The sequence below is a fragment of the Dendropsophus ebraccatus genome, chromosome 5 (assembly GCF_027789765.1).
Source record: "Dendropsophus ebraccatus isolate aDenEbr1 chromosome 5, aDenEbr1.pat, whole genome shotgun sequence".
NCBI lineage: Eukaryota > Metazoa > Chordata > Amphibia > Anura > Hylidae > Dendropsophus > Dendropsophus ebraccatus.
In genome coordinates this window covers 115,013,022-115,039,557 of record NC_091458.1, presented here as the reverse complement: position 1 = coordinate 115,039,557, position 26,536 = coordinate 115,013,022, and the positions used below count along the sequence as shown (strand labels likewise).

The 26,536-nt window shown below is 40.2% G+C and overlaps 1 protein-coding gene and 1 non-coding gene across 3 annotated transcripts in view; both read right to left on the bottom strand.

Annotated features, from left to right (window-relative positions):
* Nucleotides 1-26,092, bottom strand: part of EGFL6 (EGF like domain multiple 6) — a 54,962-nt gene extending 28,870 nt beyond the window's left edge. The window contains exons 1-4 of one of the 2 annotated variants that reach the window (XM_069972445.1): nucleotides 25,745-26,092; nucleotides 15,922-16,031; nucleotides 15,025-15,117; nucleotides 3,099-3,218 (exon numbers count right to left, since the gene is read on the bottom strand). In XM_069972445.1, the coding sequence (XP_069828546.1) occupies nucleotides 3,099-3,218; nucleotides 15,025-15,117; nucleotides 15,922-16,031; nucleotides 25,745-25,821 (400 nt within the window). In that variant the 5' untranslated portion in view covers nucleotides 25,822-26,092. The remainder of the gene's footprint in view (nucleotides 1-3,098; nucleotides 3,219-15,024; nucleotides 15,118-15,921; nucleotides 16,032-25,744) is intronic. The other variant, XM_069972446.1, reaches the window with a different exon arrangement.
* On the bottom strand, nucleotides 10,110-10,300 carry LOC138794312 (U2 spliceosomal RNA). Its single transcript, XR_011363445.1, has one exon. It is a non-coding gene; the product is annotated as a U2 spliceosomal RNA (small nuclear RNA).
* Nucleotides 26,093-26,536: the final 444 nt, after the last annotated feature.

Genomic DNA, 26,536 nt, shown 5'->3' with positions numbered 1-26,536 from the left:
TTAATAATGTTCTTGAGGAATAAAGCAAAAGTCAAGTGAGCGCTGCCAATATAAACTGAATCACTCTGCTGCACGGGCACAAAATACCTCAATATGAATAAGATTTCCCGCTATAAGGTTTAATGTGAAACCCGGTGTGTTGTTACAGTTCAGAGATTTCACTTCTGCTCCAACTTTTTTTTTTTACATCAGTATTTTATTAGGGAATTCTAAATAAACTGCTGTGGTTTATTTTATTTTATTTCTTTTAACAAATTTAAAGTTTTTACACACTTCAGCTAACATTACATGACCACAAAAGATAACCAGTATATCAGATTACACTGATATGTACTGTACATTAAAGTCTATTAGTCATTCACAACAAATACAATTGCTATGTCTTGTATTTTAGTATAAAATAAGGACAGAAACCTATACTATACTCTGTTACAGGGTTTTATCATCTCACATATACTTTGCTTTTTATTGTAAATCACATTTGGGAAAGAATATGCAACAACTAGCACCTATGACTTTTAGGGTCACAGCTAAAAATATGTTAGGCTGTGTTCATACTTGCTTTCCATCAGGGGCTCTGGTATGTTTGACTGCAAAGCTATTCTTGTCAAAAGCACTAAAAACCTGATAGATCCCATGATAAGTCATTGTGGTCTGCCAGGATCCATCGGAATCTGTTTACAACTAACCTGGTATATAAGTCACAGCTACAGTATAAATGGAAGCCACAAGGCTAATGGCAAATCTTAAAGGGAACTTGTCGCATTAAAAACCATCCATTTTGCAGGCAGCATATATAGTGCAGGAGAAACTGAGCAGACTCATATATATATAGTATTGGGGGAAATGATGCAGTAGAGATGATCATCTATTGATTTTACTTTTCTTACACTGGACTAGTGGGCAATCGTAATCAGTGGCTGGCAACTGTATGTAACCATATATACTATATATACCATATATACTGCCCCTAGGACTCCAATGCCCTGAATAGGCAGAGATTTAGATCATAAAAAACACACGTCATACTCTGCTCATTCTTTTCCTACAGAATTATTTTCCTGTTTTATGGCATGGACCCCTGTTGGGGGTATCCCGTTTTAATGGTGAAGTCAGCTGGGCAGGTTGGACTCGACATCAGGACCTGTTGGACCCCTGTGTATAGGGGTGATACACACAAAGCCCAAGGGGGTATTAGGTGAGCACTTCTTCACCTTCTCTCTTCTCCTTTCTCCCCCTGGCCAAACACAAGGCGCCTGTGCCTTTTTGTTCCCCTTTAGAATTAGTCAGTGGCTGGGGAGTCAAGAGCACTGCCACGGTGCTCTCTCCCCAGCTGTAGACCCTGTAGAGCTGTAGATGTTTAACAACATTTTAAAAGTTTTTTCTAATGACAGTGACCCTTTAATTTTGAAGAACTGTATTAGTGTTGTGGAGCAAGAGTCTATTGAACCAGTTGAGTGGTATCCTCATTTATATAGAGGTGTTAGCTGAGTCAGTTTTTGTGGTGGCTTGGTGATGAAAGACTATAAGATTGATGCTGATCGCATATGGCGCCGGTGTCTGATTTGGATATCAGAAATATAGTGCACCAATGAAGACATCCCCAAACCTCTATTGATATAAAAGTGGGATAAAGTTGTTCCCTTTGGAGCTTGTTCCTCTTTTAAAATACTAGAACTAGCCATTATCTGAGCACCAACACGTATGTAGTGGCTGAGGTTGGGGTGGATGAGCACATAACCCTGCATACTATACTTACATCTATTGTACCACATAATACCATGAAGGGGATATTAAGTATCTGCCTTATATACTATTATCTTATGTATACCATTGCAGTGTTGGGTTGGTGTCTACAATGCCCGACTAGTGTCTACATCATAGAGTTTCATTCGTCTTAGGTTGTGAATAGGGGATTATGCTATCTTTAATGTTATGACAGCGGTAACCTGACCTCTCTTACTAATGGTGCCTTCAGGCTATACTGATCAGTGCACATGCACAGTAGGAAGATACACATTATGATACTTCCTTCTCCAATTTTAAGATTACTGGGTGTATATAAGTTTTATTATAACTTTGGGGATTACACTAAATAGGTTTATTTTACTTGTGCAATATTTATAAAGTATATAGTCATAACTGGGCTACTATCTCAAGCTTTGTTAAGTTGGAGATAAAATGCCTTTTTATATATTATTATACCTGACTGGATATTGTCATTGTTTTTTAGCCCCTTCACGTCAGCAATAGGTATATACACGTTCCTGACAGTGAGGGGCTTTAGATGTGTGCGGGACTGCTGCAGTGTGAGTGGCCCCGCACACATCAATGTGCCCAATATAATAACCCCTTCATTAACCCCTTCAACGACGCTATCTATAGCGATTCGGTCGTTGAAGAAAGTCAGTGACAGGTTAAGCACCTGCCAATGACTCATCGGGACCTCTGCAGCCATTCTGCAAGGGTCCTGATCACTTGTACCGACGGGCAGGGATAAGTCACTTATAAGTCCGCCCTGTTAAATAACACTGACCTATGCTATGCATGTTTAACAGTGAAATAAAAGTGTAAAAATTTTTTGGTAAGTATTAAAAACCCCTTATAAACCCCCCTCCAATAAAAGATTTAAATACCTCCTTGCCCATTATAAAAATAAAAATATGTAGAAAAAAAAAAGATAAACATATTACATATCGTAGCTTGCGAAATCATCCAATCTATTAAAATATAACATTGTTATTCCCGCACAGTGAACGGCGTAAATAAAAAAAAAAAAAACATCTGGATTGCTGATCTTTTTTCAAATATATATTAGAAATTTTTTTGATAAAAAGCTAACTAAATTTTTCTTTTACACTGCTATGGTACTAATAAAATCATAGAGATCATGGCACAGAAAATGACACCCCAACCAGCCCTGTAGGTGGAAAAATAAAAGCGCTATGGCTCTTAAAAGACGGGTAGGAACAGTGCATTAATGTGACCTGGACATCCGGGCATCAATGACCTCGGTCATGAAGGGGTCAAAGAGCCTGCAACCTGCACCGAACACAGTAAGTCAAAAATCCATGTATGTACTGTTTATATTTACTTACTTGAGCACGAGCCGTCTGGCATCAGCATGTAGCCATTAAGACAATAGCACTTGTAGCTGCCATGCGTGTTCATACACCGATGTTCACAGGGACGAGGCTTAAGACCGCATTCATTCAAGTCTGCAAAAGACATCTCATTCACAGATATGCCGACACATAGCTTTAGAGTAGATGCACTGCCAAGAAAAAGATTTTGAGTTGGAAAATGAATAGAGGTCATCTGTAGTTCATAGGGCTTACGAGGGTTTGCCGTAATCTTTACCTGCAATGTATTTTAACCTCTGCAAAAAAAAGACTGCCAAGTCATTAGCCAGAAACCAGAGATATTTCAGGGGATATTCAGGATATAGTGAAGAGAATGTAACACCATATAGCTGGGGGAAGGCTGTCAGAAGGGAACTATAGAATAAAACTCATGATCTCATTTTTCGAAACTTTACACTTTATATAAATAGTCAGGGATACATTCAATTTGTCTATTATTAGTCATATAAAAACACAAATGCATAAAAATACAGGCGTATAATCCTCTACCATCTGCAGCTTGGGAGCCTTGTACTACAAATCCCAGCGTGAGTTTTCTGTTCCACCAGATGGGGATATTGTAAGAGCAGCTGTGGATATGATGTTAATCAATTAAGATAAAATAGCCAATACATGTACACAATGACAACTAGGAAGAAAACAACAACTTTGGGACAGGATTCTTGACAAGCCCTGACAAAGTGCCAATATGTTTAAGACAGGTGTCAACAGTTTGCACATACCATTCAGACGTTCTACTGCGTGTACGCTGGGAATTCTTTGCCTTTTTCAGCCCATGGCATGGATTATGGGAGCTTTGATGGTTTCTTTGTAAATTAGATATTTACTTTTGATGAATAAGAAGCATTTGAGATTAAGTTGGGGAAATTAAAGCTTTTTAAATACAGGTAGAATATTAAAAGTAATATGGATGTCGGCTGGAAATTGTTGAGCCTTATTATTCTGTAGCCCTAAAATCACATGAAGGCTTAATTTTAGGTCTGCTCTCTTTCTAGTGTCTGACTACTGTGGTGTTTGTATCCCTTCTAGCTATCACCACATTACACAAAACCATGAAGGACAATGACACACAGAGTTGTAAAGTACAGCTCCTGGCCTTACTTTTCTTGTGGTCTTTGGTAAATTGGAGCACAAGCACACCCGATTGTGCCCGCATTCTAGTTAACATAAAGTGACGTTAATATGGCCGATACTGCAGTATCGGCCGGGTGAACATGTCAGACATCGGCCGTTGTTTTACACGGCTGTGTCAAATAATGGCTGATGTTTTCACAGCATGTGAACATGGCCATAGGCTGTATTCAAAGTTAGTCAAAATGACAAGGGATCATGGGAACATAATACATGATTCTTAACCATCCTTTTGCTTCTTTAGGTCATCACCACTACTAGCTGTCACCCACTGGTCTATTGTATCTCCTGATCCTGTGAGGTCATGGCCCTGCTCATAAATGCCCGCTCAGGCAGTCAGTGACTGAAGCAAGACCTCAGCGGGAGAATTAGGAAACTGGAGGGTAACAGCTGGTGGTTCAATGGCTATGGGGGCGCTGGGATGGGTGATATCTTTAACTAGAAGAAAATGAACACTATTATGTAATTGGTATGAATAACAGTATCGTCTGACAATATAGTGTTACAAGATGTATTGCTGTGGAATTCTAGTCTGGTGGGTATAACATTCAAATATTATTTTAGATATATTATCTTTGGATGACAGCAGTATTACCAACACTGAATGTTATACAACAGTTCATTCATCCATGTATGATGGTACCAGGACTTCTGAATGATAAATAACCAGCCATCACGACATTCCAGTGCACTGCTGGGAATATGGTCTGTTAGCTGTTAACCATCTGACAGCTTGAAGGAAGCACTTTGATTTTAGTTTATCCTAAGACTGGCAAGCTTGAGCCCTGTCAGACAATATCTGATGTTGGAGAATGTATACACATGTTTCTCCCTTTATTTTTCTTTGGACATCAAAAAGACTGAGACGTGCGTAGCTAAATAATAACTGTTCAGTTCTGATTATGGAACGTATTTAACGGCCCAGAAAACCACCTGATCACAACAATTTTTTCTGTAAAACCAAAGTTTTACCAGTAAGATTGTGCAGCCATAGGCGAGTGCTTATGGATGTGGTTGCGACCAAGTGGCAGCTGCAGTGAGAGAGCCCACTTTAAATAGGAGCTAGAAGATCTGCTTCAGAAGATTACCATTGCATGGCCAACTTTACATTATAGATCCTACAAGTCCCCAACCTGCAGAATCTTTAGAGACCACAAGCTTATTTTACTAGTTCTGTCATCAGTATAAAGATTCTTGTAGTGCTCCACCTATTCCAGTGATCTGGTACTCAATGTTTTTTTACTGTATCTAGATTCCTAGAAAATGCTGAGGATATTTGTTCTATGAAGATACTGCAACTAGCATGGTGCCTGCTATAGCGTACACTTAGTGTGCCTATACTCGCCTTCTACCCTGTGATTTGCAATCTTGATACTGGTAACCAGACTTTGGCTTGTGTCCCTTACTTTGTGTTTGTTTCCTGACTTGGTCTGTATTTTGCCCTCTGTTTTTTGACTCTGGTTTGCCTTATTGACCTAGTGGCTTTGCACAGTTTTTTGCCTCTCCTGGTTTGACCCTAGCTTGCTGACCTCCCACCATTGTGTATCTTTATCCTTGTCTTGTAATTATCTAAAGTTTTTTTCATATTTGTCTTGTGTCCTGTTCCACCTATATTAGCGTGGGGGATGTCTACAAGTTGTCCTGTGTCTCCTAGGACACGTTGAGGCAAGTAGGCAGGGACAGTGGGATTGGGACAGCATCAGGGCTGCACTTATCTCTGCGTCACCTGCATGTACCCTGACCTGTCCTGATAGTTAGTCCATGCCTTATGTCCAAAAAAAGCTAATACCTATGGCAGACCTGGGGGCCATTGTTTCTGCAAAAGTAACCCATTGGCTACCTTTTCCCTCTGCAGAATTTATGGGTATTTGTGTGGTACTTATAAAGTTTCTCCCCAGTCTAGGCTGTTGCAGCACAAAGCTGACTGTTATGAACTGGACATAGAGAACACTGCTAATAGGAACGTATTACACGGAGAGTTAATCTGCCGAACAAGGCAGATTCGGCATATCATCCATCCGTGTAATAAAGACAATGGCAGTGATCGGATTCTTGTATCTTTAGGTTCTGACCTAAAATCCTCAGCTACGTGTAATAGCGATGCACAGCTGAAGGCTGATGAATCTGTAAAGAAAAAAGTAAAATTCATACATTACCTCTCCTCACTCCCCAGTATCCTGGAGCTTACCCTTGGAGCTGCTGGTAAAAACAGAGCAATCTCTCAAGTGACAAGCCCCTCAGCCAATCACTGGCCGGGACAGGATCATCGCGGCCAGTGATTGGCTGAGCGGCCTGTCACTTCAGAGACTGCTCTGAGGTTGCACTGGTAGCTGCGGGGAGTGTGGAGAAGACAGGAAGACACCAAGGAGCGTGGAGAGGTAATGAAAAGGGGCTACACGGACATAGCTGACAATCTCTGGGTAGCCCTTGCTTCACAATAATCGAGCTGTGTAATAGGCTTAGTAAACTAGCGGCGGTCTAGCAGATCAGCGCTTGTTTACTATATTGATCGGCCCGTCTAATATGGCCTTCTGCAAATAAGGGTTAAACAGCTTTCCAATCTCCAGTAACTAAAACTTATTGCTGTAAAATGAAAGGTGACCACACTTTATAACACACTGTATCATTCCATGCCTCACCATTTTAAGCCATACAAACCTATTACTACAAGTCTTCTACAGTTGCAATCGGTGAAGACATCCTTTTCTTTGCAAAATAACCTGCATTGATACATTTTACGTAAACTGTAACATTGTAGCAAACCCTCTAACAATGATATGATCTTATGTAAAAGTTTGTGTTCTTTGTCTATTCTCTCCTGATGACATAGCTGTGGCCATGAAACATGTTGAAGGGGGCGTGTATAAATTTTAAAGGGGTTATCCAGCGTTAGAAAAACATGGGCTTTTTCTTCCAGAGACAACACCACTCTTGTCTTCAGTTCAGGTGTGGTTTGCAGTCAAGCTCCATTCACTTCAATGGACTTGAGTTAACAAAACTCCACCATTTCATCCCCAAAGTTTTGACTGTATATTAATAAAAGTTACATTTTAGGGTGTAGAGATGAAATTAAGGGGTCTTGTACCCCAGGCCTTAGTGTTTGCGGGTTTCGTTTCCTGATACTATAGATTTTACTAGATGACTGCTTTATTTCTTTGTTATATGACAACGCCATCCTGTTTTCTTCCTTTGTTATTAGACTTCCATACACATGCCAATTTTCTTGTCATTTTCCCTAAAACTAATAATGACTACCTCTGCTGAACTGAGACAGTCCGAGAATGTTTGTCATCTGAGTGTCAGTAACATGTGGTTTCTTTTTAAGCGCAGAGGGGGAAAAGCTGCACAATGTATGCACTCATATACCAGGAATGCCTTTATTACCACTGCAATTTAGAGTGGGTTATGGGAGGTTACAGGTTGTAAATGATATATATTTTCTTGGTTTTCACACAGCTGTTGTGTAAAACCCAGGGACTTGTCAGTAGATATACTGTATATACCTCATTTATCAAGGAGACCAGAGATCTCACCAAATGCTTTGCTGGCTGAATGATATGTGGATTATATAAAACTTTTAAACATATACTAACGCCACCAAAAGCACAATGTAGATGGTAAAAAAATAAAGACAAGAAGATTTATTACAGGATGTGGCACTTATCAGCAGACAGTGGCGTTAGGTTATAACGGGGGGGGGGGGGGGGGGGGGGAATTTTGCTGTTATTGGCGTAAATGTACGCCCGTTTGTGTTAAGGCACGGGCTGCAGGGGCGTACATTTACCTGTGGTCGTTAAGGGGTTAAAAGGAGAGAATGAGAAATATCTGTGTACCATGAAAGCCCAATAACAGCAGCAAGAGCACTATAATTATACTGTAACCACTCTAAATGGTAAAAAATGACAGGTTTGCTTTTACTTTATTCTGTGAGTCAATACAATTACAGCTATCCCAAATTTATGTTCTCACTTATGTTTTTTTTTTTTTTTTTTTGCACAATAGAGACACTTTAACCCCTTAGTGACCATCCATATGTGTTTTTACAGTGATCACTAAGGGGCTTTGGAGTAGATCTAACTTGGGTTCCACACTGACTGCCAGGAGTAGAGAAACCTCTGATGCTGGAAGTTTAACCAGTTACATTCTGTAGTCAAATAATGGACGCTCCTGGTAAAAGCAGCGGCGAAACGCGTTGGAGTGTGGAGTGGAGGAGTCAGGACATTCAGAGCGGGTGAGTGATTGATCCCTGCAGTTGCTCTGATTACTATTTCAGGGGAACATTAACCCCGCAGTGTGGTATAGGCACATGGGACGGCATACATATAGGGACACAGGGGCACATGTATAACCACATCCTGACAGGGATGTGATACACAGAGTTGTATCTGGGACGTATGTGCAATAATTGTGTGCTGCTGTATACTTTGTGGTAGTTGATAGTAGGCTGCCATACTTTCTAGTGTGTGCAATAAATATCTGCTGCTATTTGGGGGTGTTGCAATATATAGGGGTTCATCTGTAGTTATTCTGTGCAATATATAAATATTATTACATGCAATACTGTTGTAGTCATTTGGGCTAGTGTTTAATACATCATGGAATCTTTGTGAATAATTATGTATATCTTATGTCCTGACTCCTGATTTTAACTGTCTTTTGTGTATACATGTTTTTTATGGGATTACGGGTTGTTCTTAAATAAAATTGATTTGTAATTATAAAGAGTATTTTTGTGTAATTGTTTATGGGGTCAATATAGGTTAATAGCAGCATGTAACAAATCTGCAGGTCTCTGGTACTCCATTGACAGCCTAAAAAATTATCGCCAAGTGCTGATGGGTTTTCATAGTAGCTGGGGGCCTGTCATGTATGTGCTAAAATACAATCAGTCCCTCTGACTAACCCCATAGGGGCTGGGACAGGTAGAAAGCAGCAACCCTATAAATGGTGTGGGGATAGAAGTAAAAGTCACAAGTTTTTTAAACGTTGCATATAAAGAATTTGTCTAAAAACTCAATACACTTAAATCACATCCATTTTGTATTGAAACCACTTTCTTTTTGACGTAGGTGTAAAAGTGACTAAACAGAAAAGACACAGGGGGACATTTATCAAACTAATTGCGCCTGTTTTTAGTCTAATATATCTAGTTTGCGCTCAAAATAAATCTAATATAAATTTATGAGGCTTTTTTAGACAAGACTATCCAAATTAGATGCGACTTTTTGAATTAGATTTTTTAAAAAGTTGTGTATATTGCCGCATCGCTACGTCTGCTCCGAACCAGGGGAATTTATTAGACTAATTAAAAGACCATTATTTTTAAGACACATTTACTATGCTATTAGACAATTTACATAAATTTGACTAAACACATTAGATTTGAAATTATGCCAAAACATCTTTAACAAAATCGTGTTTTTAGATTTGTTAGTAAATATCCCCCACAAAGTTTTGTGCAAAAGTTTGTGATTTACTATTTTTACCAACCATAATGCACTATTAGGCATTAGTTCACACAAGGTATATTTTCATAAAACAACGGCCGTTGTACAACGGCCATGATTATTACGAAAATATATGTTACCTTGCCGTCTATAGAATCCCGGCCGGAGCGTATACACATAGTATACGCTCTGGCCGGGATCCCTAGCGCTGTCGCAAACAACTGACATGTCAGTTTTCTGCAGCCGCTATTCAGTGAATAGCGGCCGTAGGAAACCCTGTCAGTGCACACTATGGAGCGAGCGGTTCCGGCCACTCGCTCCATAGTGTGCAGTGGGGAGTTCTGATGCGGGCACGCAGTACTGCAGTACCGGCCGGGATGATCTTTTTTTTTTGTGCACTGAACCAGGGAGCACTGCAATACCAGGTCAATGCCTGGAGAGGACAGAGCAAGCTTTTTTTCCATCTCCTTGTTCTAAAAATCCATTTAATATATGGTCCCCAGATAGGGGACGTATCAGATATTAAACTGATAGGAACAGATACTACACTTGATCTTAGCCAAAAGGCCGAGAAGCGATGGGATGATCTTTTGTGAGACCGGCCGTTCCATGACCCAGCCGGGTCATGGAACGGTTGGTCTCATACTATGTATGAACATAGCCTAAAAGCGTGTTAAAGGAAGGGTTTAATAAAGGCCTGGGACCTTTAGACTAGATTTACACACAGTAAACTAAATGCAAAATACAGCTGCAAAATTAGGAAAATAACAGATTTTTTTTTTTTTTTTTTTAGAAGCACTCTATTTTTTTTGTTTGCTTTTTTTTTTTTTTTTTTTTTTTGCTCCCAGACTGCAGGCCCCCCTTATACTCACCTGTAATGATTGATTTTCTGTGGCACATCGTCATTCCAGTGTTACAATGCCATTCAAATCCCAGTGGCACCCGTGTGACCTCTTTTCTGGCTGTCCCGCATCTAAAGAGTCAGTGTCTTTGATGCATCTCTATGAGAATGCTTTCATAAAAATACATTGAACACACAGATTTCTGGTCTTCAAAAGCCATGGGGAAATAAACAGGGTCAGAAGAGATGTGATGTAGGTGCCAGCAGGATCTGAACGGTGTCAGAGCACCAGAATGATGCCGTGCTGCAGGAAATCGATTATCACGGGTGAGTATACAGGGGAGCCAGCAGCCGGGAGCAAATTTTTTAAAAATCGGAGTGCTACTTCAATAATGTGCTGTGTTCTTGGCTTTAGACTCCTTACGGCACCCTGGTAACTTGGTCTTTTTAATGTCATTAAAACATTCCTTGATACATTCCTTTTGGGACAGCAGAAATAAGTCAGGTTGCTCCAATCCTATCTTGGAGACTTGTGTGTGTGCCTTCAGGTTGGGGAGGTGGGCAAACAAAAAAAACTTCTATTTCTTGTATTCAGGATTTGTGTAGGCTTGTCATTCATACTGTATAAGCATTATATGTTCATAGCAAAAGAAAGTTTTGGTTAAGCTGATTTATATCCATAATCAAGACCCCTCCTGCTATGGCAATATCAGCTGTTGTTCTTTGCTTTGGGAGATTGCCACTGTCCATCAAATGTAATGCATATCCCAGAGATTTCAATGGGGAAGGTGAAATGCTTCATTTCCCTGCAGCATATACCGTGTCTCCCAGTGAGTATCACCTCTGAATCAGTCCTATATAAATCTAACTATTCTAACTATATAAGCTTTACAGCAAAATGACTACAAACTGGGAAGTCCCAGGGTTACATAAGCACCCAAGCCTGCGTCATTTTATTACCGGTGGCTGCAGAAGTTGGATGTAGTCCTAAGGCGTGCATAAGGTTTGCTCATCTCTAGTTTACATACATTAGGCTATGTTCACACAACATATCTTTTACATGAATCACGGCCGTCCTTGCAATTTGCAACAACGGCCGCGATTAATGCAAACAATGCATTGTATTTAAATAAATGGAATCCCAGACGGAGTTTATACACATAGGGGGAAACTGGCTCAGTTGCCCCTAGCAACCAATCAGGTTACACTTTTCATTCCTCACAGACTCTTTGGAAAATAAAAGGTGGGATCTGATTGGTTGCTAGGGGCAACTGAGCCAGTTTCACTTTACACCATGTTTGATAAATCTCCCCCACCATAGTATACAATCCATCTGGGATTCCAACTGGCCAAACGGAAAACTGACATGTCATTGACTTCATTGAATAGTGGCGGCACAGACATGTCAGTTCACACAACGGAGAGTGCGGCTCCGGCCGCACTCTCCATTGTGTGCTAAGGTTGAATTGGGATGCGGGCGCACACGTATGCACCCACATCCCAATTCAGCAAAAATTAAGTTAAAAAATGAGCTTCACTGACACCGGCTGTTTTGTGACCCAGCCGGGTCACAGAATGGCTGGTGTTTCACGTAGTGTGAACCTGGCCTTACAATAGGTTCTTACATTTCTAATATTAACCAGCAAGGCTAAGAACAACATTCATCCCACAGGCAGTAGGTTGGTATTGGTTGTCTTTAAAGTGTGTTTGAATTAGAATGACCTAAGACAATTAGGCTACAGCCACAAATAGTGGAAATACTCTAAACAAAATCCTAAATATTTGCACCAAATCATGCATATTTTTTGGTGTGGATTTGTTGTGGATACGCCACTGTGGATTGTGGTGCAAAATGTGCAGATATAAACAAAAAGAATAATGTGCCTAAAATTCTTAATTCTGGATCCTCAGTGTTTCCACAGCAAAACAGTGTAAATTTATTGTGGGTTATGATTTCTTCATTGAAGAAAATAACAATCATGTGGGCTAAAAATCTGCACTACAAGTCATTATTCACTTTAATTTTGTGGAGATGTATAAGCAGTGTATAGTACCAGGAATCATGGACCGACAAAAGGATCTAGATGACTATCACATGGGATAAATTGTGATGGTTAGACAGCTAAGTTAGGGCACCTCCAAGGTGCCAGGTTGGTCTAAAGAAGGACAATAATGGCTTATTCCCATGTTCCTTAAAACACAGAATCTACGGATGGGTAATGTGTGTAATAGAATGTATCAATATGATGCCGGGAACGGGGAAACTGTTTAAATCTTTGCAATAATCCTTAAGGTAACCACTTACAGACTCATTCAAGTGAATGAGGCTGTATAACCACCCACTGGTCACAGTGCCCATGTTAGTTTGGTGTTCTCTAGAATTCAATACAGTTGAGCATCTATGGGATGTGCTAAAAAGGTAAGTTCAATCCATGGGGGTTCCTCCTTGTTTCCTACAGGATTTATTGAAAGAAATAGTAATTTATGTTTTGTTGCTATTACCTCAGACCCTAACAATCGTAATGAACAATCATCATCTGTGAAAAAGAAGACACAAAGGAAAACAAGGATGTCTCAGACATGACTCCCTTATGCTATAAATGCACGGATTTGGAACTGACCCAAAAACAAATGAAATCTTGACATTTATTTCTTTTGGCAGCACTGTCAACAAACCCAGATAGCAATCATACTTAATCCGGAAATATACTTAGAAATGTTCCAGATACTTCATAATATATAGTTCTAAAGTTCATAAAACGACATATTGAATAGATACTTTTGTTGTGTCCAGTTTCTTCCAATAATTTGCTGTTTCCCGAAAGATAAAAAAAACCTCTGGTTTTACTGAGCCAGTGACTAGTGAATAGTCATATTTATAGTAGTGGGAGGACACTGTATCGAGACCATTACATGATTTTCTTATGATGTAACCTGATGGCTGGACAACAACCTGAGGTCATATCAAAAGTATATGTCCCATCTATATTCCCTGTACCCATTTCTGTTGTTACTGTTACTGGTACATGGGCCATATCAGCTAAATCACCATTTGTCTAACTTATCATTTCCAATATTTAACCCATGTAAAAGCCAATAGTAATAATTCACACACTGAGTTTTTCATGGAAAGTACTTGTATATTGTAATCCAATCTTACATTATAAGGCTTTGTTCACACTATGTAAAAGTACGGCCATTGTTGCCATCTGCAACAACGGCCGTACTTTGTACGGTGTGGAACAATGCCTTTACTGCTATGGGATCCTGGCCAGAGCGAATACACATACACCGGGATCCCATATGGCGCCGCAAAGAACTGAGATGTCAGTTTTCTGCGGACGCAATTCACTGAATTGCGGCCGCAGAAAGACCTGTCAGTTCACACAATGAAGCGAGAGGCTGAGGCCGCTTGCTACATTGTGTGCTGCATGAAGTTCTGATGCGCCCGCATCAGAACACTGCGGCTGGAAAAATTATCCGTCCGGAATGATCTTTGCAGAGACCGGCCGTTCCGTGACCCGGCCGAGTCACGGAACGGCCGGTCTTTCACGTAGTGTGCACATAGCCTAACCGTGTACAAAATATCAAATATTCACCCACATTTTTGTGCTCAGAAAGTCCAGATGTTGACAACAAAGGGAAAAAGTCCATATTTGCTCAACGTAGAGCTGCAGTGATCTCAGCAAGGTTAGCAGCCTTGCAGGTGTGAATGGCGATGATAGCGTCGTTTCAAGTATGATGCTTTCAAAAGAAGATACTTCCTCAAAACGTTGCCATAATTTATTGGCCGTACATCAGCCTGTAAAAAAGATCACTGGCCCAACCTTCAATTGAGCCATGTAAAAGCTCATGAAACGGGTGCTGATCAGCGAGCTTGTGCAGCCCTGTGTAATAGGCCCTTTATACAAGACTCTAGGCTTTTGCTTGAATCTTATTATCCATTTCTCTTTGTAATAACTATGGGATAATTTATAACTGTATGTCTATCTCTGTTTTAGACTTGCTTACAGTACATTTTAAATTGTACACTTTTACATGTACACTTGAGAGAAGTTTAATGAATTTGGTGCAGAAATTTGCAACATGCAAAAAGTTGAAAATTACCTGAAAATAAATTGTGCAATAATAAATGTGGTTTAAAAAATTTGGTCAATGGATGAGTTTTGGATTCATGCTGCTGGGAATTTTTGAAAAAAATTGTATTATTATTATTGTTATTGTTATTATAATATGGATTTCCATAGTATTAACTACTTAAATTGTGAAAAAATTTTTATGTTACTTTATTTTCTGATATTATTGAGACTTTGTCTCAATCACACCCAGCTACGATGCAAAAAAGTGTATTGTTAGGGGTTTACAAGTGAGGGCAGACTTGACATTTACAGATTTTTTAAAAAAATACAACAGAAAAATTAGATTTTATTAATAGACTCATTGGGGATGTAGTCTTACATACCTTGACTGCAGTTATTTCCAGTGAACCCAGGGAAACATTTGCATTTGTTCAGTCCCACACATTCGCCATGCTTACAGCCTTGTTCACATGTAGCTGGAGAAAAGCAGGATACAGCTATGAACAATAAACTCAGGCCATGTAGTCTCTCACACACATTAAATAACTGTAACCTTAGAATGGGGCATTATAATGGGATGAGGAATAACAGCAATTATATTATAAAAAAAAACTTTGCAAACAAAATCTTGTTAATGTTCTATAAACAGGCATTTGTGTATCTGTGTGTAAACAAGTGCAATACCTCCATACATATGCAGTAGCCAAAACCTTAGCGTGTGTGTGTGTGTGTGTGGGGGGGGGGGGGTCAGTCCTTCTTTACTACTACCACTACTACTACTACTTCTAACAGAATGTCCAGGAAAAAGGATTTCTTCATGATTACTACTCTAAGAATTTCTGGATAATTGCCATGTGTACACCTGTATAACAAAGAGCCTGCAAATTACTAGTTTTTCTTATGACTAGTGCGTTACTTGGAGAACCTATTGATTACAATGGGTGCCATCCAGTGCTCAATTTCTGAATGGCTTTCCCTGATCTTTACAGCACATCACTGTCACACAGAAAGTGGTTGTCCAAACCATACAACCTTTAAAAAGATAATTCTTTACATAAAGCATACCCATCATAAAAAAGGGTTAACATTTTTCTTCATTAGATATTCAGGCCCCCACTGAAGAGAAGTATGTGGCCAAAGGCCGTATCTTCCCACTCTGTGGTTAGACAGAAAAAGGGCCTGTAGACTTTTTTTTTATTATTATTACCTTATGGGAAATGGCCAATTATTACTGCACAAAGTCTAAAAGGCGATGTTGTTTTCACACTTTTATAGTTTACCTTCACATTGGCCTTTGCTGTTTCGTTTCCACCCATAGCAGCACTCAGTTTTGGTTCCGTATCTACATAGTCCTTGTGTGTTTGGTGATGGTATGAGCCGTCTGAGCCTTCTAGAGATACAGATAAAGGATAAAGCCTTTTATTAGTTTATTCTTGACACAATATAATCACTCTATAAAAGCGAAATAAATAATAATAGTTTGAAAAACTTTAAGGGTGCCTTCACATGTATCGGATCCGCAGTGGATTTCACGCTGTGAGTTTGCAGCGAAATATACTGCGGATCCTAGTATAATGAAGGCCTATGTTGTCCGTAATTGCAGATCCATAATCACGGTTCAACTTACAGCACATTTATTTATATTGGGCTATTCACACAGTCCGTCTTAATTTTGATCTGTAATCCACTCCGTAAAAAAAAGGACATGTCCTAGTGCGGATTGTGATTGCGGTACGGATTACCAATAAAAGTCTATGGCATCTGTATTTTTAACGGCCGTCACATCTATGTCAAATCTATGCTAACTAATACTATTCACATTTACGGATATGGAAACGGATGCAATTATGGATAATTTTCCAGGGATCATGGAGAAAAAAAATAGCGAAAGGTTTTGTGGCCCAGAAAAATCACTGAACATGTGAATAAGGACTTAGGCTATCAATTTTATCCGGCTTATTTGCCTCATTAGTTTGATTTCTGCCAGCCAGTGAGTGGAGCGCCTTGCCGTGTACTCCTCCCTGCTGTATCTCGGAATCACAGTGGGTCTCAGTGGGTTACAGCCCTCAGAAGATCAGGAGCTTAGGAAAGCTTCTTTGACACTTTGCACAGGAAAATAAAAGCATTTTCTATATTATCAAAGCAAAGACGGATATATGAAAGGTACCATGTGTCTCCCTGACATGATAGTGTCAGTAGTTTGGAACGTGAATTGCATCTGACAGATTCCTTTGACATTATACAACAAGAGTAAGTTGTAGCAGCACCAATTCACATGTATCAAAACTGCATGGCTTACCGGAGCAGGCCCAAGGGCCGTAGCATAAATCCAATAAAGAGTATCCAAGACAGCACTCGTAATATCAAAAAGAATATACTGTTATTCCACAGTGCAACATTTCAGTAGTAACCTTTTTCAAGCAGTGACTGCTTGGGAAAGGTTACTACCAAAACATCGCACTGTGGAATAAAGGCTCATATGGCGGAGTCCCAGTCCAGGATGTGATTTGACCAGCCCTCTGACATCCAGACCACACAGAACACAGACTGCTTTAAAAGTAAGTTAATAGGTTTTATAAAATTGATGGTCTATTGGTCTTTCCCCACATTGATAGGGGTCTGACGTTTGGTGCCTATGTTAATCAGTTATTTAAAGGGGCCATAAGGATCTAAAAATCTTTATTGTTTCACTTGGCATAGCTCTGTACTGGTGCCTGGTACAAGCTTGGCAGACCTGAAGCTTTACTAAACTGTTGCACCAGGCACAGCTTCTACTAAGTCAGAGCTATCCCTTGAAAACAATGAGGGGCACGTGGTGCTCACTGGCCCTTTAAACAGCTGTTTAGCAGTGGTCCTCGGCGTCAGACTCCATCAGTTTTAAAGAACCAAATAACCAATTAATTTATTATATAATATCCTGTTTTCTAGAAGTTTCTTAGGAAATATTGATTTAATGACCGATAAGATGGTTAGCCTGGATTTATCCTTTAGGATACATTCAGTGTTTATCTTAAACTACTATCAGTTTTAAAGAACTGGGTGCCCCCTTTAGATGCAGTCATGGAAGTAGAGTGAATTAGTAAGTGGAACTTCCAAATCCCATGTTAATTCATGAAATCCAAAAGATTGGCCTGCAGGGCTGTTATAATTCAGCTATCTGCTAAGATCTCCACAGGGGAACAATATGATATCAGCGGATGGGGTTATTCAGGAAATGGCTGGAGTGGTGTTAAAGTGTTTGGTTTCATAGCATATTCTCTATTACTTCCTAATAATAATTTGTAGGTGCCTTTAAATCAGCAGATCGGGTCTGAAAAAATAAACCCTGAGATTATTACATTTTCATTAGACATCTGGAATCCCACAAATGACCCAAGTGTTGATGTACAAAAAGCTGGTTACTCTTACAGCCCTGTGAGAACAGCTCGCGTAGAGCATATAACACAGAGACAAAGGCTGTTCATATTTGCATTTAATAGCCTGATGTGTAGCATATCGCTGTGTAGAAAGTGCCATTCCTACTATATTGTAAAAGGCATGGCTCATTCTGTCAAACTTACAATGATAACGTGCAGATCTTAGTTTTGCATTAAACAGAACTCTTATAGGTGGGCTAGGGGCACACGCTGAACCGTTTAATCACAAAAACCTATAGGCACAAAGGCCCAGGGTATGAGACCCCCGTTTAATCACTGTAAACCTCGTCCCATAAATAAAACATTTATTGGTTTATTTAAAAAACTGGTAGAAAAATTAAAACTACAATCTTCCTATGCTATTGAAAATATTCTTTCAAATCAACTGGTGTCAGAAAGTTATATAGATTTGTAATTTACTTAATTGAGGCTCTTAATTGAGGCTTCACAGAATCTTTTGTAAGTGTAAGTGGGGCAGGATGATTGTAAGATTTCTAATGCCATGTTGTCCTGGACGAAGCCATGGAGGGCGGAACCCTAGATTCGGCTTTGGAACCTATAGCATGCCTGAACTTTTTGTATGGAGTGAATGATGTAAATTATCCTATAAGTATAAATAAATAGGAAGGGATTTCCTGACACATGCTAGTACACTACTGTGTGTTCTATCGATCCACAGTGTAGCTACATTGAGGTTTATCCTTCTTTTCATCTAAATACAGAAGAATGTTAAAGGAGATCTGTGGAACAGATAAAGGATCTTTATTGACTTTTCTATAGAATAGGGCTCTTCTCACAATATTTACTACAGGTACTTGTGCATGACATGACTGTAACCACCTCTTTGTAATGTGATCGGTGAGCAGCTGTTTTGCTACTTTAAAATTTCTCATCATTCTGTAAAAGCACCAATTAGGGGTCTAGCAAAGGTACTCTATTTAGCCTTATGATCTTTAGACTTTAGACATGAATGTTAGTCATGAAAACAACTGCAGCAAATCCTCTTATTTTCATTAGAAATATGTATTTCAGTGTTAAGTATACTAAATATTTTCATGTAATGCTACTTTATAATGTAGGTTATTGTGTTACTCTTTTGAGGTCATTGACATTATTAAATAATGAAAAGTTATCGATATGGAGAGAGTAGACAAGGTGATCTATATCCAGATGTTTACTAATTCCTTAGAACTGGCATTAAAGTAACTTTATACCCACAATCTGCCACCCAAACCGCTTGTACCTTCGGATAGCTGCTTTTAATCCAAGTTCTGTCCTGGGGTCCGTTCGGCAGGTGATGCAGTTATTGTCCTAAAAAACAACTTTTAAACTTGCAGCCCTGTGTCAAATTGGCGTGGCCTAGAGTGTCTGTGCCCTAGGCCTGCAACACCTCTCCTTTCTTATGCCCCGCCCTCCTCATCATTAGGAACACCCCCAGGCAGGATTTCTCCTATTTATTACCTGTCTAACCACTGCACATGTGCCTTATCGATCCAACACAGGAGAAATCCTTCTACGGGCGTTCCTAATGATAACGAGGGCAAGGAGGAAGAAAGGAGAGGTTTTGTAGGCCTAGGGCACAGATCTAGGCCATGACAATTTGACACAGGGCTACAAGTCTAAAAGTCGTTTTTATAGGACAATAACTGCATCACCTGCCAAACGGACCCCATGACAGATCTTGGATTAAAAGCAGCTATAAAAAGGCACAAGGGGTTTAGGGCACATTGTGGGTACAGAGTCACTTTAACAGAGGACCAGTCACACAAAAGACCACTTTACAATTCAATTTTGGGTGGTTCTCTTATAAAAGGTTTTACTCTACCTACTGAAAAATTAAAAAAAAGTTGCTTTCAACCACACCATGTGAATAGATTTTTAATGTGTCCAAACAAAGTACTCCATCTAGACTGTTTAACTGAGCATATAGTTTAATCTGCATCCAGCTGGATAGACGTGATTCCAAATGTGAGAGCTATTTATGCTATGAATGCACAGTATCGACAATGAGTATACAGTATTTAATTCATGCTACTGAAAAGCAATAGAACATTCTATATAGCAGCTACATCTCTGATGGAGTTGTTTTTATATATACAGTAGCTACAGGATCAGCATATAGTAACATGGTGATACTTGAGGAAGACATATGTCTTTGGCATATAGTTATATCCATACTAAAGTTTAAAATATTGAATTTTCCATTTAGAAAGCCTATTTTCAAGGGCAAGACATTCTGAGATAAGAAGTCTCCAGTCTTTCCCTGATATGTGCATTAGTTATCCTACTTTCTCACACATTGTCCACCTCCTCTCCTCTGCTATCACTACTCACTTTACTAAAATATTCAATCCCACTCTACTTCTGACATCTTTCACTTCTGTTTAAAACATTTTGCTATAAGTCAATTACTGAAATAACATCTCTTGACCCATCCTATATTGCTAACAGGACCATTGGTATAGATAGTATACTCTCCGATAATCAGCTATCTCTCTGCTAATACTGTTCTCCAACCCTTACAATTTGTTCTCTGCACTTTACAGAAGCCCTAACTAAAGAGTCCAGTGATGTGATGGCTAATGCAATATCAATTACACTCTACTCTCATAATTCATCTGGACTTCTCAGTGACACTTGACACTGTAAATAACCATCTCCTACCAATCTGCTTCACTCTATTGACTCTGCTCCCTCTCTCTTGGTTTTCTTTCTACCGCTCTGACCACTTCTCCTTCCCCTTGCTGTCAGGTTTCCTCAGTCTCAGTCTTAGGCCTCCTTCTCTTTCTCTATACAGCCCCTTAGGGCCCTATTCCACGGCCCGATCAACGATGTAAACGAGCGCTGATCTGCTAGATTTACTCGTGCTAGTTTACTAGGCCTATTCCATGGCCCCAATGATCGTTTAGCGAGGGCTGCAGGGACGTCGTTACCGATGTCCTTGAAGCCTTTGTTTCATACAACACCTGTCAGCCAATCACTGGCCGCTGCGGTTCCGACCAGTGATTGGCTAAACGGTCTGTCAGTTCAGACAGCCCCACTCCGAAGCTGCTGCGGCGCGGGACTGGGAGAGAAGGAAAAGACCTGCAGCCCGGACAGGTAATGTATGATTTTTTGAAATCGTCAGTTGCCGCCGTGCACCGCTATTCCACGTAGCAATGCGCTGGTGGCGAACGATGATTTTAGGTTAAAACCTAAATGAATGATCAACCGATGACACAATCATCGGCTGATCATTCTCTCTATTCCACGGAGCGATAATGGATTATGGCTCCGATTCGGCCGATTAAGGCTCCGTGGAATAGGCCCCTTAGACAAACTATCAGCTGATTTTGCTTTCAATGTCATCTTTATACTAATGAATTGTACACCTCTTTCAACAACATCTCCCTGAGACTGCTACAAAACACCAGTGACTGTCCACTATAACATAAAATCCTCTTTTTATATAAAAGGGGTAAGCTGTAGCCAGACGGCTCTGGTATTGGTTTATCTCTCCGAGAAGACAGGAGTTGGGCAGTGATTTTCCATCATGTCAGATCCCTATCTCCACCAACATTATCTGTCAATAGAGTCTCTGTAATTGCCACCCTGCAATTCTCTGCTTTATTGATATCGGTTTGGTGCACTAGAAGCTGTGCTACAGTCCTGGGTGCACCGATCTGCCCTCCCCTCCTCATAAACTTTCATCTGGTGTAGTGATGAGTGGTTGGAAATACCTCACTTTTCTGATTGTAAACTGTTGTGATTAGGTCCCTTATCTCCTTTGAATTATTTATTAGTCCTTACATCTGAGTATGTACTGATTTCGTAAAGTGCTATGGAATATGTTGGTGCGGTATAAATAAATACTATTATTATTATTATTACTATGATTAAAAGTAGGGAAACTATCAATAGTATCTAACTATCAATAGGGAATAGGACACTAACTATCAATAGTATCAATAGTAGGGTAGTGTTCCCCTGAAATTCTCACACCTGCCACTAGAGGCAGGTGTGAGAACAGGAGGCCAGCTCAGAACAGGAGACGCTTCCGGTAGAAAAAGCAGGTGACCACAGGACAGAGCGACCTGAAGCAGGTAGGGGATAATGGACACAACTGTATGCCATTAAAGTAAGATTTGTCAGTTTGCTGATGACACAAAAGTGTGCAATAGGGTTGATATTCCTGGAGATGTCAGTAATATGGAAAATGATTTAGGTTTACCATATAAGTGATCAAAACAATAGGAACTGCAGTTCAATGTTTCCAAATGTAAAATAATGCACTTGAAGAGGAGGAATCCTTTATGCAAGTATCACATTGGCAGTTCATTTTTACCATAGACTTTAGAAGAGGAGGATTTAGGAGTAGTGATTTCTGACAGCCTTAAAATGAGTCACCAGTGCAACCATGTGTTAGGGAAAGCCAATCGTATGCTGGGTTGTATATACAGTAGCTAGAGGTGTAACCAGTAGGAAGAGGGAGATTGTGGTCTCACTATACAGAGCCCTAGAGAGACCACATCTGGAATACTGTGTCCAGTTCTGGAGACCTCACCTAAAAAGGGATATTGATAAAATAGAATGGATGAAAAACAGGTTACAAAAATTATTGACGCTCTTAAGCTAAGCAGAAAAGACTTAAGGATCTACATCTACATAGTCTTAGGGAAAGAAGAAAAAGTGGGTGATCTACACCTTTAAACATGCTAAGTAAGGTTCAGGAGGGGAGTGCTTTAAAAAAAAAAAGCACACACAAGAAGAGGGGGACGCAATCTGGGGTTATTTAGTGGAAAGATCAGAAGCAACATGAGAAAATATTACTTTACTGAAAGAGTAATAGATACTTGGAACAAACTTCAGGTAAATGTACAGTAACTGAATGTAAACATGCCTGGGATAAACGTATATATATCCTAAGATAATAAGAAAGGAAATAATATAAGGGCAGACTAGATGGACCAGGTGGTCTTTTTCTGATGACTAGCTAGTACACAGATTTTCTTTTGCCCTGGAGGACTTGGCATGTCCAGGCGTTACATGGACAGCCTTTTGCTTTCAATGAACACAGTGTAATGCATCACTTTTGGTGGCCCTGCAGGAACACTGTACACTTCGTACCAGATTTTCTCACAATTTACAACTGATTGTTGTCAGTTCCAATAGTTTTTTGTAATGGGCTTATAGTCACTTAGCCCTTCTAACAAAACCAATCCCCGCCAAAAATAATGGAATCACCATGCATAGAGAATGTATTTTATTTTTATTTTTTACTTTCTAACAAATACCACATTTCCACATGTCACAGATATAATATAAAATTATGAGGGGGGTGGGGGAGATGAGATGAAACCTGAGTTCTGATTGGTTGCTATGGGAAGGCCAGTTTTTGTCTCATACTGTTTTTTATTTATTCCCCCCATTGATTATTTAATAGCTGGGACAGTGGGCGTGGGACAGCTTCAGGGCCTGACCTGTCCTGACAGTTTTTCTTTAAAGGGAACCAATTAGCCCAATGGAGCTGATATGGTTCCCTGGAGCGCTGTATAAAGCTCCTGCAGCAGCTGTAGCATTTACTGACCACGGCTGCAGAATCTTTTTACTGGGGAAAAACGGGTTTAATAACCCGGGTGCATGACAGGCAGAGGTGAGGAGGTAGTCATCTGGGCAGCTCCCCGCCTGTCAATCATTCTGCAAAGAGCGGTGGCTAGTGACAGGCCCAGATGACTACCTCCCCGCATCTGCCTGTCACACGCCCGGTTCATTAAACTTGTTTTTCTCTGGTATAAAGCTTCTGCAGCAGCCACGGTCGTTACATGCCGCGGCTGCTGCAGGAGCTGTATACAGTGCTCCAGGGAACCATATCAGCCCAATTAGGCTGATTAGTTCCCTTTAAAGGGGTAGTATGGAGTTTAACATTTATTTACTAGATAACACACATTACAAAGTTATACAACTTTGTAATGTGTGTTATTTAAGTGAATGGCCCCCTTCCCCCCCACCCCGGAAGTCTAGTGCATTATACTTACGTATTCGCTGTCGACCCTGGCCGCCATCTTGGGTCGACAACGTTATCTTCGGGAGGGGGGCCGGCGTGAGGGCCGGCTGGAGCGATCCGGCTGGCCTCCCAAAGATGACGTCATCGACCCAAGATGGTGGCCAGAGTCTATAGCGAATACGTAAGTATAATGCACTACACTTCTGGGGTAGGGGGAACACGGGGAAGGGGGCCATTCATTTAAATAACACACATTACAAAGTTGTATAACTTGTACTTGTACTTGTGTGTTATTTAGTGAATAAATGTTAAACGCCGCACTACCCTTTTAAGAAAGGGATATGAGCTCACTGAAATGGTCAACAGTCTATTATTTCAATCAGATGAACATTTATGACAGAATTTTTTTTAACTGGCCCATGACTGATGATATGGCAAAAATTACAGTAAATGACAGTAACGCTTTCATTTTTGCAAAGGGCTGTACTGTAGGTTCACCCATCCGTGATGCACTGCCTAGTCTTTCTAGTTACAGTAATACTCTTAGTAGCAACAATGAGGCAATTCATTTGTAATTAAAATGTAATAAACCTATTTAAAGTGATTCTCACTAGTCCCTAATTTACCATATCCTTAGTAACCTGTTCACTTGACTTATAAGAGGAAGTGCTATTCCAGTAGTTGATCCATATCCAGGGCAAGATAGCAAGTGACATGCGAGAAATACATCAGTTCACACTCTCCGGCTTCAGAGCTAAGGAATTCCTGGAACACATTACTGTTGGCTTCTCCTATATGAGAACATCTGGAGTAAATTATTCTTTGACTTCTGCACCAGTTTTGCACCTGTTTTCTCCCAGCGAAAATAATGATTGTGTGATTTATAAACAAACATGCTGTAATTGGGACGGTGCAAAACACAGGACTTTCCATACGACGTACACTAAACCCTTCGACAAGTTACCACACTGCTCATTTCCTGCAGCACTTAAAGTAATTGACTGCCACTTATTCCGCTTCCATTTAACACTGCCCAGAGACCAGCAAGACCAATGGCATATGGCAGACACATCACACTTATGGCTCACTACTTACTAGGACAAGAGACAGACCCCAGACATCCTTTTCTTTATACAATGATCCAACCAGTAATGGAACAACCTAAGCGCAGAAGTGATTTACCTATCATAAACCAGACAGCACATGTGCACAGAGGTAAAGAGTCTAAATTGTTGTGTACATAATACATATACATGGATTCTGTCGTTTGATGCACTATAATACACCACGTATTATTGCACTAAATACCTAATATATTTCAATGCCATTTGGCCCATGGCCCAAGACTACATAGAGGGCAGTGTTTATTTACAGACACTCCTCCATAGATATAGGATATGTGCTTAGGGATCTATTACTGTATCCTGCCCAAAATGGACAAGGATCCCCTCTTCGAGGTTCTCCTAAGATCAGAGTGGGGGGATGGTTTTATAACAAGGCAAATAGCTGGATTTTACAGTATTATCTATATGGTACTATTACAGTCTTATTTACGTATACCCAACTCCTTTATGTATATATTATGTCTGTGATTGCTGAAGCTAGTCTGCATACTTACACATCCCTGTAAGAACTTTGGATGTGTGCTGTTGCTATATGGCATGCACTAGAAAGATAAGATTAGGTATAGACATGCAAACTGACCTTGAAGACTCTGCAAATCTACCTGCAGCAGAGGTGAAATATACACCTAAAATAGTTATCCACAGCAGCAGCCACATGTCTAAGCCCAGCACCGGGAATGCTTATATTGTATTGAGAGGTGAAGTCTTCTCTCTTCTTCCTGAGGAGTTGTGTGGAGTTACTTGTTCATCTGCACAGTTCTTTTGAATGGAGGGCAGTCCTGAGGGTCCCTGTAGTGCTATTCACTCCATCCCTGTGTGCGGCTCTAGTAGTGGGGGAGCACTTTTCCTCTGGCTTGTCTTTTGTTGGGTGTTAGCTCTGCCTTTTTCCTGCCTTCCAGCAGCTGCATAAAACACTTAGCTGCTCTGAAATTCCAGCCAGTCTGCCCTCACAGTCACTGATGACAGCACACAAAGTTGGTGGGTTGTGGCAGGATTTAACATAGGGAGGAGTGGGCTGCCTAAGGTTTTCCTTATATTAACCCCGTGTGTGTTCCTATTACCTGTGTGGCAGAAGGGGTAGCAGAAAAAGAACTTGCAAGTCACACTGTTCTCAAACATACTTTGTGTGACTCAAACGTGTGCCCTATCCATATAACAGATTATTAACGAATGATTCCCTCCAAACGTCGTAAAACAACTTCTATGTATTAATGTGAAAACACATTCATGAAAGACATAGACCAGCACCTTGGAGTTATGGTTTTGCACAGCTGTGGAATCAAAGAGACTACTGTATTCAGATATATAGTGCACAGGGCACTGAGGATGAAGATATGCTTATCACCTTCATCCTCGACACAGTTCCCATGCA